This window comes from Psammomys obesus, unplaced genomic scaffold, assembly GCF_907164565.1.
Source record: "Psammomys obesus unplaced genomic scaffold, mPsaObe1.curated_primary_1811, whole genome shotgun sequence".
Lineage (NCBI taxonomy): Eukaryota > Metazoa > Chordata > Mammalia > Rodentia > Muridae > Psammomys > Psammomys obesus.
In genome coordinates this window covers 5,864,759-5,880,656 of record NW_026596125.1, presented here as the reverse complement: position 1 = coordinate 5,880,656, position 15,898 = coordinate 5,864,759, and the positions used below count along the sequence as shown (strand labels likewise).

Below are 15,898 nucleotides of genomic sequence, written 5' to 3'. Positions count from 1 at the left end.
TCAGACCCAAGCATTCCGAACTCTGGAATATTTGCTGCCTTAGGGTCTCTCTGCTCCCTCTAGTGCTGACCTCTGAAAGAAAGTGGAAAGGAGATGGACTCTGGCAGAGGGTGCTGCCAAGGCAATACTTGTGTGGGGACAGTTTCAGTCAAGTCCCTCTATGTCCTTGGTGGGGGTGGGGACAGGGGACTTCAAGCGTGTGTGGCGCTCCCCCTATCCTCTAAGCACTGGGGGAGGGGTGTTCTCATTCCCAGGCACGCCCTCAATCCCTAGACTTTCCTTGCACAGTTTCTTGCTCCTCAGCAAAAAGCCAAGGTTGGGAGAAGGGGTCTTCTAACACTTGACCTTCCACCTCTGTAACCCTCCCCGGCCAGCCAAACCAGCTGTGCAAATTCGCCTAAGTCGGGGTAGGGAAATCAAACACTATTATCAACCAAACCCCCTTATTAGCGACAAAGAGAAGCCACCCCCTACCCAATCTAGTTCAAAAACCTTAGGCAGAGGATATCAGCCCAGGTCCCCAGCATCTAGCCGCGGAACACACCTTGAAGCTTAAGAAACTGGGCTCGGGGACCCCCCTGGAGCTCTCTCCTTCAAGCAGCTCCCCTCCTCCCCGCTAATAGGTATTTCCTGTTTATGAGGCAGCTAGGGCTGGGCTTTGGGGAAGGGATGGAGTTCTTCCTCTCTAAGGGTTGGGTTGGGGAGTCCTTGAGGATTGCCTGAAGGTTGGGAGGGTTCTCCCTTTGGAAGACTGTTTCTAATGTACACTGTCCAGGATGCCCCACCCCCAACCCGCGCCGCGGCCTCTGCCCCTACGGGTAGGGGGCACTGGAGAAGTCGACTTCCTGTTCTCCACCTCCAAAACCCTCAACAGAGAGCTGCTTCCAGGGGGCGGAGGATGCGGGTGGGTGGGTAGAAGGTTCTAGGGCTGGAAGGAGAAAGTGGGGGAAGGGAGGTGTCTTAACTGGTGCGTCAGAGCCTGCAAGAGGAAAGGATGGCCTTCGTAGTCCATCACCCCCCCCCCCAACCTTGTGGTCATTCCACAGCCCCGTGTCCCCACGCAAAATGCCGATCTCAGGCCCTTAGGCGGGGGAGGGCGGGGACCCTACTTAATTAACCCTTTTAGCTCTAGTCCCACGGTCTGGTTAATTTAGAAAGGGGGATGAGCGTAGGGGTTGCTCTGAGAATTAGGAGGGTGCTCCTTTGCCCATCCAGCTTCGGGCGGGGCGCGAAACCCGGGGTCCGCAGACTAAGGCTAGGGTTCCCTGAGCGGGAGCGCAGGCAGGGGTCAGCGCCCCATCCTCCCGGGGGTGGAGAGAGGGTACACCTCGCTGCCCACCCAAGCTCCGCCTCCCCCCTTCCCCGCTCCCGCTCCGCCGCGCTCCCAACCCCGCGCACCCGGAGGACGGACGCCGAGCGAGCGGGAGGCTTCGCCTCCTCCCGCTCCCCAGCTCTCGCCCGCCCTCGCCGGGGTCTCTGCCTCCGTCTCGTTTTTTAAGAGCTGCGTCACATGCATGCCGTTCCCGGGAGCGCTCCCTGCCCCTCGCCGCGCGGCGCACGCACGTCGTCGCTCGCGGCGCGCTCGCCCGGGTCACTTTGACACAGCTCTCTCCTCCCACTAGCAGGACAATTAGCATATTAATAAAGCCCGGCCCAGCCCGACTCCGGCCGGAGAGCCGGCGCCTGCGAGAGGGAGAGGACGCGCGAGCGGGAGCGAGCGCGAGGGCGGCGGCGGGGAGGGCGGCGGGAGCGCACAGACACGCACACGCGCACACACGGACACACACTCCGGGGACGCACACCCGCGCGTACACACGCAGAGGCAGCTCGCCTTCCTGCCTGGCTTCCTTCCTGTCTGCTCCGCGCCTGACAGGCCCCTCGCTGCAGGCAGGGGCGGCCCGCACTGGGCAGAAGCCGGGCCGGGCCGGCGGCGAGGGCATCGGGGGCCGCGGGCGGCGGCAGCGGCTCATGCCCGGCCTGTCCCTGCGAGGGGCGGGCACCGTGACTCGGCTGGGCCCCCAGCGGCGGGCGATGTGAAGATGTCAGTGGGCTGTGCCTGTCCTGGTGAGTGGGTCTCGCGGCCGCCTGGCCCCTCCCTCCCTCTCGAACCCCTCACCCCTCGTCTGGCGATAATTTGTGTATGGGGGGCGTCGAAGGCATGGTGGGGATCGGGGTGTTGTATAGAGTTGGCGGGGCCTCGGTCGGGAGAGGGTTTTCTTATTTATATAAATGCGCAGAAGCCCAGAGGCACGGGGAGGGGGTGCCGAGGATGGCTTGTATTTTTTTTTTTTTTTTGAGGGGGGGAAGCTAACTGGGGAGAGATGGGGGGGCTGAAATTCCCAGAATTCCAGGGTGTTAGCCAATCAGAAGTGACTTTGGACTTTTGACCCCCCCCCCTCGGGTCATCGTAGAGTTGTGATTGGTTGATTTGGGTTCCCCCCTTCCCTGCTGCCTATTGACTCTTACATATTTTGTGACATTCACCCCCCTCGGGCTGTTTCTGAGGATGCTGTTTGGGGGAGGAGTTGATGGGGGCCCATCTTGCCCCCCTTTAACTTTTCCTGTCTGGTTGCCAGGGTAGGTTGGCCCTCCTGGGGGACAGAAAGCACTCCTAGGGGGTGTCAGATAATTGGGCCCTTGGGTCTGCCATCTCTGCCTTCGTGGGAGGGGGTGATGTAGCAGTTCCAGGTAGGCTATGAATTAAGAGTGGTTTGCAGTCTTGAGTTAGGGGGAGCAGTGCTTGACCCCTGAAGTGAAAACTTGAGGACCCAAATGCAAATCACCACCTCTCCAATCTTGCCAGTGGACACCTGTGTCTGAGATTTTTCTTATAGAGTCCGGGTGTAAGCTCTACAAGTGAGGAGGAAAAAGTAGAGCCATGTATGGGAGAAGTAGTCTAAAGAGGCCCCCAGAATATAGTCTGCCCTTTTCCGTATAACTGGGCCCTCAAATTGGCCTTCCTTCCAGGATGAAGCCAGCTTTTTCTAGGAAGTCAGTGTCCTGGGTCTAGCCTGGTCCTATGCCTTGCTTCTCTAGATGTCCTGTATTCTGAGAAGCGTGTACTTCGTAAGTAGGACCCCCTCGTCCCCCAACAACGCTCACAAACGCAATCCCCCAAGGGAAGCTGCCAGTGCAGAAGCTTCCTTGGAAATCATGTGACCCGGGCCAAGTTGGACTGGGTTGGGCACACACTTCAAGTGCCTGCTGAGGCTGACATTTTAGGGGCATAGGGCCCAGGAGGAGGGCTTGGAGAGCCTGAGGATCCTGGAATATCCGGGTGTGGGAACCCCTGGCTCCTGCTGCAGAGGGCGGAGAAGAGCAGGAGAGGGAAGAGCTTGCCAAGCTGGAACCCTGCCTAGCCTCATATCCTTCCCACCAATTGATGTGTATGTTTGTGTGTGCCCCTTTGCAATTGGCCAGTTTTAGACAAGATAGTTCATGTTCTTAGACTACCCATGGGTCCTTTTCCTACAACATCATGAATGAGAGCCCAAAGTCAGGTAATGTTTTAAACAAGCTAGTGGCCTGAAACTTAATTTTTTTCCCTCCAAGGTAGGGTTTCTCTATGTAACATCCTTGGCTGTCCTGGAACTCTCTTCGTAGTCCAGGGGCTGCAGGGCTCTAACTCAGAGATCCGCCTGTCTCTGCCTCCTGAGTACTGGAACTAAGGGCGTGCATGCACTGCCACCCCCTGGCTGAAACTTAGATTTTTGTTCTTAGTTCCTACAAATAGTAGGTAGGGGTTTTGTTTGGAGAGGTAGTCAGGCAGGGGGAGAATGGGAGCTTGGTCCTGGAATTGGGGCAGAGTACCTGCATGGGGAGGGGGAAGAACGTTTCCTCCTCAGAGTCCTTGTGACTAACCTGGAGACAGGAAGAGGACCCGTGCCCAGGGGTGTGTATGTGCAACTTCAGGCAGTGCCCGAAAACTCACATTCTTTTTGTATGTCTGGTGGCTTGGCTGAGAGAGAACGAGCAAAAAATGGCCGAGGGAGTGTTTTTCTTGATTATGAAGAAGTGTGATGGACTGATGTCACAGGGAATGGATGGACGTTAGACTTCAAGAGAAGAACCACGTGGGGAAGGGCTTAAAGAGAGGCCTGTGGGTGGAGAATGGTAGGAGCTGGGGTGAGAGAGGGGACCAGGCTTGCATGTATGGGTGTCAGCACATGCTTCAGTCAGCCAAAGGCATTCTGGCAGCATTCAGCAGTTCAGGCCTGAGGACCACCACCACCCTGAGCAGCCCTGGGGCCTAGGCGCTCTGGCAGGCTGCCTGCCTGCCTGCCTGAGTCTCTCCTTTGTGCTCTGCTGTCTCTGGGCTCCTCCTCCTCCCCCAGCCCGACAGAGAGACAGCACATGCCCCACACATGTGACTGAGGGAAGCCAGAGCGCACACACACAGCCACACAAATGCACATTCGGAAACACCACAAGATACACATGTATACACCTCTCTAGCCCCCTTGGTGCTCTTGGGGTGGAGAACGTTTTCCTGGGGCTAAATGACCAGAAAGGAACAAGCCTTGCTAAGGAGCACCTCCCTAGGCAGGATGCTAAGGGGCTAAGGCCTGTCTGGGGGCAGCATGCAGCTCAGAAGGGTTAAGGCACGGAGAAGTAGGGGGAGGGGAGGAGGCAGCAGTGGTGGCGGCTGGGAGCCAGGAGAGGAGGATGGCAGAGCGCCAGGCCAACGGGAGGCCGGGCACAGACAAAGGAAGGGGGGCAGGCTCACTGGAGCCCTGGGTCAGGGGCCCGGGCAGGGGGCAGTGCTGGTACCTCTTACTGTGGGCTGCTTTTCTTTGAGCCCCCACCGTCAGAAATACTCATAGGCTTCTTTCCCCATCACCTTTATCGTTCTTTGCTGCCTCCCCTACCCCCACACACACCAATTTTTAGGGCCTTCTGACAGAGACTTGCTGCCTTTCGATGGACCTTTTCTACCCTGTGCGCTGGGGGAACTGGGTCAGAGCAGGAAGAGACTTGCTACAGAGAGGGAACTAAGAGCCTTTTGAATGATAGGTCAGAGTCTTGATACATACATCCTGGTGCTTCAGGGCCCCTCTCACAGTGAAAGGGGAGGCCCCTTGTGGCTCCTGTCTGACTAGACTGGTAGGGTGGGGGTTCTGAGCTCAGGGCTGGGGGCAAAAGCAAGAGCACATACTCTTCCCCATCCTAGGTGGACAGTCATTTGAAGCGCTCGCTGGGGCGGGGGGGCTGGGTAGGACTAGGAATGGCTGGTCGCTCCAGAACCGAGTTTACATCAAGTGGAGCTAAGAGTCCAGGTTTCCAACCTCAAGCCCCCTTGGCTCACATGTTCTGCTGAAATTTATGTATTTGAAGTACCGGTAGGCATGTCCATGTGTGTCTGTGTGTGCACAATTCAGGTGATGTCTTTCAGCACTTTGGAAAGTTTGGTTTGTTTTTTGTTTGTTTGTTTGTTTGTTTTGAGACAGTGTTTATCTGTGTAGCTTTGGCTATCCTGGACTCGCTTTGTAGAGTAGGCTGGCCTTGAACTCACAGAGATCCTTCATCCTCTGCCTCTGAGAGTGCTGGGATCACAGGTGTGTACCACCATACCCGGCTGTTTATTTGTTTTTGTTTTTTTTTTTCGCTGAGGCTGTTTTTTAACTCCTTGATCCTTCCTCCTGCCTCTAGCTTCTGAGTGTTGGCATTACAGGTGTGTTTCACCAGTCCCACCCACATGCCCTGTGTGTGGTGTGTGTGTCTGTGTGTGTATGTATTTTATGACAGGGTCTCACTATGTGACCCTGTCTGCACTAGAACTTGTTACATAGACCAGGCGAGCCACAGAGATCTGCCCACTTCTGCCTCCAAGTGCTGGAATTAAAGACTTGTGCCATTACATCCAAAACCATGTATTTATTTTTGAAATGGTCTCTCTATGTGGCTAAGGTTGGCCATGGGACTCTGTAGTCCAGACTGTCCTCGAACTCATCAAAATCCTCCTACCTCAGCTTCCGAAGTGCTGGGATTCCAGGTGTGTTCCACTCCGTCCAGATCACTTTGGAATGTTTGAAGGCACTAATAACAGGCCTTGTTCTGTTGGTGCTGGAGGGGTGTTTCCTATTTCAGAGTCAGGATCTAGACTATCAAGCTAAAAGGAATGTGTCTTATGTCCTGGTGGCAGGCTGAATATAGGAGGTCCTGGCTAAAACGGCATAGATTTCATTGTTTGTGGGAGCTGGGGCATAGCACACCAGCAGGCTGTGATGGTGGAGGAGTACAGACAGGTTCCAGGGAAGACGGGGTGTGGAGTCTCTGTGACAGTTGATTAGGACATCCATGTTACAGTGTGTTCCAGACTGAGCAAGTAATAACACGGTTTTGGTGTGTATGTTGGAGTCAGGATACATGCATGGTCCTGGGACCTGTATAAATGGAAGTCGAGGCCTAATTTGGACTCAGTATTTGTTGGGGGGGGGCGGGCTGTAACTGTTTTTAGGGTTTAAGGAGTGTATATCAGATACTGATGTATGTGAAAGTGAGAGGTGTAATTCATTCCTGGAGCGTGTTTACAGAGGCGGTTGTGGTATTATCATCTTCTTGCTTCTGTGTGTATGTCATGAAAAACCCTGTCCTTGGATTGTTCATGAATTATAGTTGGGGGAAGGAGGGCAGTAGAGGACACTCTCCAACTGCAAAGAGTGAAAGTAGGTGAGCCTTCGTCAAGAGTGTGCGCCTGTGCCGTCCGGTTCCTTTTCCTGTCCAGAGGAGTAGGGCCTGGACTTCCACCGAAGTTTCACAAGTATCTCTTCACCTAGGAAGAGATGAAGCAAGCCCTATCCCGCCACCCAGATACCTTTATTGAGACCTGGGGGAGTGGGAAGGATTCAACAGTCCCTTTTAAAGCCCTCCGATAGACCCGTGGATAGGCAAGTCTGCCCTCCGCACCCTGACAACGCCTCTCTCCCCAGCATCCACGTGGCTTCAGGGGTGGTGTCAGGCAAGGGTGTTTCCTATAAAGGGGATCTAATCCAGGGCTTGGAACTTGGCTGGGTTTGGGCAGGGAAGCCTGGAGTGTGTGTCCCCTTTTCTCTAGTATTTACAAGCTGAACTCAGAATGTGTTTCCGTCAAAAGTAAACCCCAAAGCTTCCCACCTCTTGGATTTCTACAGAGGAGCCCAGAGTGGCAGCTTCGGCCGGCCTTTAAAACCTCAGGTCTGTGGGAGGTTTGGCTGGCTGGGTGACGATGTTAGGAGTCTGCAGAGGCCAGCACCGCCCTTCACCCCTGCATGTGGCTCTGGAGGGTGCGTTTCGCTGCTGGCCTCCCCAGGCCTCCGCTCTGTCCAGGTCTCCCCTGGCCGTTCAGTCCCCAGTCTCCCGGTCTCAATCTCTTTTGTTTTTCTCAGCAGTCCCTCCTCGCTCCCTCCCTCCCTCCGCTCTTCCTCCTCGCTCGCGGGGGAGGGGGCGGGACCGGCGGGGCAGCTCCACCCTCCGCCCGCCCTGGGGCCTCCTTCGGAGAGAGGCACGGCGAGCGAGCAGGGAGGAGAGGGAGGGAGGAGGGAGAGAAAGGGAGAAAGGAAGAAGCAGGCGGGTGCTGCGTGTGCCTGAGTGTGCCAGTGCGAGTGAGTGTGAGTGCCGGGCCCTGCCTCTCCCGCCTCCCCAGCAGAGGGGCCCGGTGGCCTAGGGAGGGCGGGCGGGCTGCTTGGAGGTAGAGGCAGCGAGAGGCGGCGGCGGGCAGAGCCGAGGAGGAGGAGAGAGGAAAGAGCCGAGCAGCCATTGTTGAGGGAAACCTTGCAAACAAAGAAGGCTCCGGACTCCCCGCGGCCCCTCGCCCCCCAGGCCGGCCCCCCGGCCCCCAGCCCCCGGCCCAGTGGCCATTGTAACTTTCCCCCCGGGCTGTGGACGCCGCGGGGCGGGCGGAGGCTGTGCATGCGAGTCTTTGTGCGGCCTGCGGAGTGGAGCTCCCAGCCAGACTGGCCTGTCCCACTCAGGACATGAGCTGCTGAAGTTGCCTCCACCTTAGTCCTCACCCTTGCCAGGGTCCCTGCGGACTTCCAGGCGCTCCCTGCACCTACCCCGACCCCCTCAGTTCTCCCAGGTAAGTCTGGGCACCTTGAAAGCTTGTTGGGGTGGGCGAAAGGCCCTCTTGTCTAGTGCAGGCCTTCTATGTTGGCAGGGGGGAAAGTGCCCCAACGCCCAGCGTGGGGGCTACAAGCGTGTTGACCTATGGTTAGGTCCAAAAGGGAGTAGGCCTGCCATCAGGTCAGTCTGGTTACCATGGAAATGCCCTAACTGGAGGTACCTTCTCAGCCCCAGAATGCTGCTTCCAACCTGAGCAAACTTTGCTAGTTCTGCGCTCCTCTTTTCAACCTCTTCCTAAAAGCTTCCAGGTTGTCGGGGGGCAGGTGTTGACCCTATTGCTGGAAGACAGGTTTCCTTCACTCCCACCCCCACCTTGGTCTCAGTATTCCTCCAGTGTGGACAGGCAGCAACAGGGACAGATGGTCAGGGTGAGGGCCCTCCCCTTCTCCCAGCCCCTTGTGCTGGGGCTACTGGGAGTTGCTATGACTCTCGGAGAGATGCTGAGTTTGCTTATGACCATTCATTTGAGATGTAACTAGAGGCCCCAGAGTTTGGGCTTTAGCTCCCCCAGAACTTTTAATCTATCTCCCAACAATACCTGTGAGAAACTCAGTTGTCTTGCTCTCCTTCTCTTCAAGTTCTTGAGCTGATATAGTTGTTCAGGAGGCCCAGAAATTCAGTGGGGCAGAGGTAGTAGTTAGGAAAAGAAGGGATGAGGGCAAGTTCTGAGAAACTAGACTCTTGGGTTCATTGCTTAGGCTTGGCTTTTAAAGGTGGGCTGCATCAGTTCCAACTTTCTGTGTGGCTTTAGGCTACTTGTCTGTTGAGTAGAAACTGTCATTTTCCTGAAGCACAGGTTCAGTCCAGGACTAGTGTGTGAAAGCAGTGTGCACAGTGCTTTAGAGTGTGTGGCCCCGGCCCTGTGAGAGTGGCTGCAGATGATGAGGGCCTTCTGTGGGCACCCTAATACTGCCTGGGGCCGCTGGGTTCCAGCCCGTGGTAGGCGTGTTGGGGCGAGCTGAAGGTGGAAGCCTGCTAGGCAGGATGAGGCACACGCGTGTGCAGGCATACACAAGCTCTGACTCTTGGCACCTTTAGAGACTGTAGTCTGGGCTCCTCTGGGAGCCCCCTTTTGCCCACGTTGTAGTATGGGGCCCCTGGAGAGAAAATTAAATGGCACATGTTGGCACAGGGTCTTCCTTTGTCTCTTTCCCCCCCAGGAACAAGATAGATTTTATGTTTAAATTAGGAGACAGGGCTCAGATAGAGCCAGTACAGGTAGCCTTCCAAGTGCAATCAAGTTTTAGGTGCTGAGGAAGTGAAATAACAGGGCCAGAACCTTTGAGACCGTGCCTCAGTTTCTCCTCATTTCTGGTGGAGAGGGAAAGAGTAGAGTTGCCTGGGTAACTGGCTCCTGTCCAAGTATGAATTTAACTGTGGCAGTCAGAAACTAGTACACCAAGAAGTAAAAATGCTGCTTCTCGAAGTGGAGGAGGGGCAGCGCTGCTTGTGTCCATATATACAGCAGAGACGAGACTCCTTTCTAATTGTGTTTGCTGCCCAGACTGAGCCCCTGGAACATAGCCTCTTCCCCGGGCTTCTGTGTCCATCTAAGTAGAATCTAATTCCCCATCCCACCTCAGGCCTCAAAAGGAAAAGGGTTAGACTTTGAGTTTCTGGTCTGGAAACAATACTCTACCCATTGTAGGTGTGGGTATGGGGGCTGGGCTGATAAGGGAATGGCTGTTGGTTTGGAAGACCAGAAGCTCAACTGTTTATCTGGTGGGCCGCACCCAACAGGCACACCAGCCCCCCTTATCTTTCTATCCCTTGCCCTCCTGAGACCCTGCAGGGTGGAGGAAGAGCAGAGAATTCCCCAGGTCCCTCTACCCCCACCTTGGTCATCAGAGCACACAACAAAAAAGGAGACAGAGGGTAGAAATAGAATAGGAATTAGAATGTCGAGGCTCAGAGCCTGGCTTTGCTGGTTACTAATGGTATGTTCTTGGTGAGTCCCTTTGGAACCCTCAGTTGCCACATCTTAAAACTGGGAATGTTTCTGTCAGTCCTGCTGCTTCACAAAATGGTGAGGATTGAATGAAGCGGGTAAAAAGGAGGTTTGTCAAAATTGTAATGTTTTGGTGTTTTTCCTGTGGTGCTGACATTTCTTCCTTCCTTCAGCTCAGTCTTAGCCAAAGAAACAGGATCTTGAGTATGGACTGGGGGTAGGAATGAACACTCCTAGCTTGTATGCTTCTTCCTTCCTTTCCTTAAGGGTTTTGTTTTGTTTTCAGTTACGAAGGGAGTATGGGCTAGTTGCACACAAGTGCAGGTACCCACAGAGGCCAGAAGAGGGTGTCATGTTCCTGCACACTGTAGTTAAAGGAGGTTGTGAGCGGCTTAATATGTTAGGGACCAAACTCAGGTCCTCTGGTGGAGTGAGTGGTGTGTTCGAAGTCCTGAGCCAGCTCTCTAGCCCCACTCTCAGTTTCTCAGTTAAACAAGATGAGAGCTATGAAGGGGTGAGGTGGCCCTTAGAGCAGTCCTCTCCTGGTTCATTCCTCTCTTGTAACCAGGCTAGAGAAGCTCAGGCCTTATCCATATGGTCTAGCAGGCTTCCAGGGAAGCTCCCCAGAAGTTCAGGGGAGCTGTGCCATTCTCTCTATTAGGTTGTTCCTCAAAGTCATTCAAGCTGTACTCACCGAAGGAGCCCCCGAACGGCAACGCCTTCCCTCCCTTCCATCCCGGCACCATGCTGGATCGGGATGTGGGGTGAGTTGCTTTCCAGTTCCTAATCATCCTTAGATGGTAACTTGCCTGGAAGGGAAGGAAATGTCCTCTCTCCCTCCCCCAGTGTTTCTCTCTTCCACGGTAATTCTCATACTCTCTTCCCTCACAGCCCGACTCCCATGTACCCACCTACGTACCTGGAGCCTGGGATAGGGTAAGTGGGGTGCAGCCAGTAAGAGAGCTTTCCTTTGCATGGGTCTAAGCAGAAAGGGGGTGCTAGAATGACTCTGCTGCTGAGAACCTCACTTCTTCACTTTCCCAGGAGGCATACACCATATGGTAACCAAACAGACTATAGAATATTTGAGCTTAACAAACGGCTACAGAACTGGACAGAGGTATGCGAAGGAAATGGAGATGGGGGGGTTGTCCAGATGAGCATCCTTACAAGATATTCTATCACACGCACATACTCGTCTCTGTGTTCTTTAGGAGTGTGACAATCTCTGGTGGGACGCTTTCACGACTGAGTTCTTTGAGGATGATGCCATGTTGACCATCACTTTCTGTCTGGAGGATGGACCAAAGAGATACAGTGAGTGGCCTCTGTGAGAGTGTTACACTTCCTCTGTGGTTTGTGAGTCTGCCTTGGGCCTTTTGAAGTACCTCTGCCCTGAAAGCTGTGTCCTGTCTCTATAGCCATTGGCCGGACCCTGATCCCACGCTACTTTCGAAGCATTTTTGAGGGGGGTGCTACGGAGCTGTATTATGTACTTAAGCATCCCAAGGAGGCATTCCACAGCAACTTTGTGTCCCTCGACTGTGACCAGGGAAGCATGGTGACCCAGCACGGCAAACCCATGTTCACCCAGGTCAGCAAACCAACAGGATATGGAACACCAAGGGCACCTGGATTTGATTTCCTCTTTCCCAACATGTACTACAGTTGTTCCCCAAGGAGGAATACTGGGAAGTGGCCAAATGCGAAGGGAGGGCAGGCGTAGCATTCAGCAGATTTTTACTTGGTTTATTCATGTCAGTTTTCTGGGCCCCGAGGTATACGGTGAACGAGAACCTGTCCTCATAGAGCTTGTAGCAGATGGGTTTTTCTCTGGCTACTTGGGAAAAGGACGAGGATCTGTTAAGCTTTCCTACTCTGTGTGTGTAAGTATGTGTGAGTGTGTAAAGGCCAGGTATGACAGGCATATGGGGAGGGGGCATGCTGCGTCAGTTATGCACCCAGGTACTTGCACAGGTAGCAGAAGTGTATGCAGGGGAAAGCTGTAGTAGGTACGTTTTTGTATGTGTGGGGAGGGGGCAGGGATATGACAAGCCTATCCCCAGGTGTGTGTGGAGGGCCGGTTGTACCTGGAGTTCATGTTTGACGACATGATGAGGATAAAGACGTGGCACTTCAGCATCCGGCAGCACAGAGAGCTCATCCCCAGGAGTATCCTGGCCATGCACGTGAGTTGTGAGCCGGACCTAAGATGAGGGGAAGGCCAGCAAGGCATCGGGGTTAAGCAGGCTGTGTTGTTTTCTGACTGAACTTAGAGTAGAGAGGGGAGGTGGGTTTAATTCTAGCCCCTTTGTCTCAGTTACGTCACACACTCAGGTGAGCAGAAGCAGTCCAGAGTCAAGTGATCTTTTTTCTTCTCTAGGCCCAGGACCCCCAGATGCTGGATCAGCTCTCCAAAAACATCACCCGGTGTGGGCTGTCCAACTCCACTCTCAACTACCTCCGAGTGAGTCTCTGATCACTCTGGTTTTACCCCAGCCTCTCTTACTTGAGCTCCGTGTCCTGCCTTAATAGTCTAACCCACCTTCTGGTCTACTCCAGCTCTGTGTGATACTAGAGCCCATGCAGGAACTCATGTCCCGCCACAAGACCTACAGCCTCAGCCCCCGAGACTGCCTCAAGACCTGCCTTTTTCAGAAGTGGCAGCGCATGGTAGCACCTCCCGGTAAGTGCCTTGCCCCTTCCTTCACCAGGCCCTTGACAGGCTGTATCAACCCTGAGGCTGTATCTTTTATTTCCTCATGACATGAAGCTCCCTCTGCTCCTTTCTTATTCTGGGACTAGAAGCCTGAGAACAGTGCATAGGCAGGCTCCTGAGGTGGGGAATGAAGAGTAGGGGTCCAGGGTCCCTCCCACTTGAGTCTCCTTTCTCTGGCACAGCGGAACCGGCACGACAGCAGCCCAGCAAACGGAGGAAACGGAAGATGTCGGGGGGTAGCACCATGAGCTCGGGGGGTGGCAACACCAACAACAGCAACAGCAAGAAGAAGAGCCCAGCCAGCACCTTCGCTCTCTCCAGCCAGGTACCTGTAAGCATCTCGGCTTTCTTCTCTTCTGGGCTGCCCCACTGCTCACCCCTGACCCCAGTCTGAGCCTGAACTTACTAGCAGGCATAGAAGCAAAGACAGTCTTCCCCATGTACACTAGAGCCAGTATGATTTGGCTCCTTCCACTGATGAGAGAATCTTTGCCAGGCACATATATACATGGTTATGACCACATAGGCTCAGCTGTAGGTACAGTAGAGCGCGGGACAGAACCAGCTGTGAGAATGGAAGACGGTCAGAGCAGATAGTATGGGGCACACGCCATTAGAACACACTCACACCAATGGAAGATACGCAGACTTGAAGTGTTGCATATGTAGAATGCATGCACATTTGTGCACATACACATTTCCCTCCCTCATATTTTGATCTGCTCACTCTTACATATGGATAGACGTTCAAGGGCCCCTAAAATCTGAGGGAGATGGATTATTAGGGAGCTAGCGGAGTAAAATGTTATTTCTTTCCAGGGTCCAGTGGGTAGGGGGCTAAAGGCTGTGATGCCTTGGAGTCCTTTAGTGGGAAGGGTCCCAGGAGCTGAGGGTGTCAGTTGGGGTTTTAAACTTGGGCATGAAGAGGGGGCGGGGTGTTGAGCTTCTAGGGAGGGCATGGGGGCTCTGGGGATATCTACTGCCCTGGGTTGGGCGAGCCCCTGCCCCGATTATGTTTGGGGACCTCCGCCACTCTCAGGATGTGATGGTGGTGGGGGAGCCCACCCTGATGGGCGGGGAGTTCGGGGACGAGGACGAGAGGCTCATCACTCGGCTGGAGAACACCCAGTTTGACGCGGCCAACGGCATTGACGACGAGGACAGCTTTAACAACTCCCCTGCACTGGGCGCCAACAGCCCCTGGAACAGCAAGCCTCCATCCAGCCAAGAAAGCAAATCGGAGAACCCCACGTCACAGGCTTCCCAGTAAAGGCCCTGCTATGGCCACCCAGCACTCTGGCTGCCCCACCCCTCACAGCCCCAGGGAGCAGAAGACAAGGATGAGACTGAAGCATCTGAAATGGGCAGCCTCCATCCACCCACTTCAGGGAGGAACTGGACTCACTGGGGGCAGGTGCCAAGATTTGCCCCTCAGTTGCCCTGGGCTGGGCCTGGCCCCTGCAGAGCCTTTTGGGGGAAGGGGGTACTCATGTGGATGCCTTTGTGGACCCTGGGCCTCTGAGAAATGTCCTGACCCTCCTCTCCCCAGGGCATTTGCCCCCATTCTCACCCCAGGTTCTGGGTGCCCCATCTTCCTGATTTATCCCTTTGAGCCTGGGGTTTATACCCACAGTCCTTAGGGGCTTAAAGTTTGGGGCTTGGTTGAATGCCCTTCCCCTAGGTGACTGTTAATAGAGGGTAAAATTCTGGGTTCCTCCCTTTTGCCACTTACCCAGCTCCAAGTTTTTAAAAAAAAAAATAATATTATTAAAAATGTAAATTAAAAAAAAGTCACTCATGTTCCCCTATTCCCCTGTTGAAAATCCAGCTACCTCCCTCCTGACAGGTGGAGGGCCTAGGGCCCAGGTGGGGTGAGAGTTGGAGCAGGGGAGTATGCCTACCATTTATACCACCTGAGAAGCTTCTTTGGGCCAAGGAGACACTTGGCCATCTCTCCTCTCTCTCTCTCTCTCTGGGGTGACTGGAGTTGGGGGCAGCGTGCCATCGGTTGGGGTGGAGCCGTTGATGACTGCATCTCTTGACCCCTGTTGTCTGTCTTCCCAGCCTCCAGGACTCTGGCCTGGTCCAGTGCTTGTGAGTCCCTCTAGCCCTACCCCCTCTACAGCGTGCATTTTTACAGTCTTCTACTAGAGCAGCTGTCTTGGACGAGTAGGGAGGTCCCCCTCCCTCAGGGAGCACAGAGGGAAGGGAGCTGCTTTGTTTGTCACTGACTGTTGTTGGTTGTTTTGTTTTGTTTTGTTTTGGTCTCAGTGTGTCAGGAATAGGATAAGAGGACCTTATCCACTCTTAATTCCAGACCACTCCTCTCCCAGCCCCTCAAACTGTATCTGGTACTGACGTCTCTTTGACTTGAGGGAAAGGAGCCACTTAGGCCATCTAGCTTAAACCCATCAGGGAGAAAAAGGCCTCTGTCCTCCCCAAACTGAGGTAGTCATTTCTGTCCCCACGTTCCCTCCTGCAGCAGCTAGTGTCCCCAGCTCCATTCCCTAGATGGGGAATATGAAGGCTCACAGGTTCTGTGGCTCATGGCTCCGCTGCCTTTTCCTGTGGCCAGGCCCAGGGTGTACGGGTGCCTCCTCCCCGTTCTCCCTTTTGGAGTATGGGGTCCCTTGGGCCCTGCTTCCTCCTTGGCAGTCACTTTTGGGAGGATGCTGTCAAGAGCCAAAGGAAAGGGTGAGGAAGGTGGATGTCCCATCCCTACTGTAATGATTTTTTCTCTTTTTTTTTTAAGTTTTTATTTTTTTTCCCTTTTTGGCCATTTGAGTCATGTATGGTACCAATCAATAAAGAGACTTTTTTGTTTGAGAGTGTCCTGGTTAGTCATTGGTACAAAGTTTGTCAGGCGTGGTAGCACTCAGAGGCAAGAGGATTCCTATGAGTGCAAAGCCAGCCTGGTCTATATAAGTGAGCTTCAAGCCAGCCAGTGCTATTCATTGAGACTTTCTCAAAATCCCTTAGTTCAAGACAGGCGTTCTCAGGAATTTGCTTCCGTCTCACACTTTTCCCTGTGGAGCTGGTCTGAGTCACGCCTCCATTCCAGGCTCCAGTCCTCCTTCCTGGGTAGCCCACCATGGTTTTGTCTTTCCTCACAGACTTCTCCCAACTGCTGC

At 54.2% G+C, this 15,898-nt stretch overlaps 1 protein-coding gene across 3 annotated transcripts; it reads left to right on the top strand.

Annotated features, from left to right (window-relative positions):
- The first annotated feature begins 1,688 nt into the window (after nt 1–1,688).
- Nucleotides 1,689–15,598, top strand: Ldb1 (LIM domain binding 1). 3 transcript variants are annotated; one of them, XM_055591513.1, is made up of 11 exons: nt 1,689–2,064; nt 10,710–10,812; nt 10,940–10,984; nt 11,093–11,168; nt 11,263–11,365; nt 11,470–11,642; nt 12,115–12,237; nt 12,432–12,515; nt 12,611–12,734; nt 12,950–13,092; nt 13,807–15,598. In XM_055591513.1, the coding sequence occupies exons 1-11, from the start codon at nt 2,040–2,042 to the stop codon at nt 14,035–14,037; spliced, it is 1,230 nt and encodes a 409-aa protein (XP_055447488.1). In that variant the 5' UTR covers nt 1,689–2,039; the 3' UTR covers nt 14,038–15,598. The 3 variants fall into 3 exon arrangements, with proteins under 3 accessions (XP_055447488.1, XP_055447487.1, XP_055447489.1); XM_055591512.1 differs by having other exon boundaries at nt 12,950–13,098; XM_055591514.1 differs by lacking the exon at nt 1,689–2,064 and adding an exon at nt 7,961–8,056 and having other exon boundaries at nt 12,950–13,098.
- The last annotated feature ends 300 nt before the right edge of the window (nt 15,599–15,898 follow it).

Excerpts from the sequence above, each read along its gene's own strand:
- Ldb1 (XM_055591512.1), top strand. The coding sequence starts at position 2,040 with ATGTCAGTGGGCTGTGCCTGTCCTG. Across the intron at positions 11,643-12,114 it reads GCAAACCCATGTTCACCCAG|GTGTGTGTGGAGGGCCGGTT; the intron begins GTCAGCAAACCA and ends GCCTATCCCCAG. Across the intron at positions 12,238-12,431 it reads GGAGTATCCTGGCCATGCAC|GCCCAGGACCCCCAGATGCT; the intron begins GTGAGTTGTGAG and ends TTTCTTCTCTAG.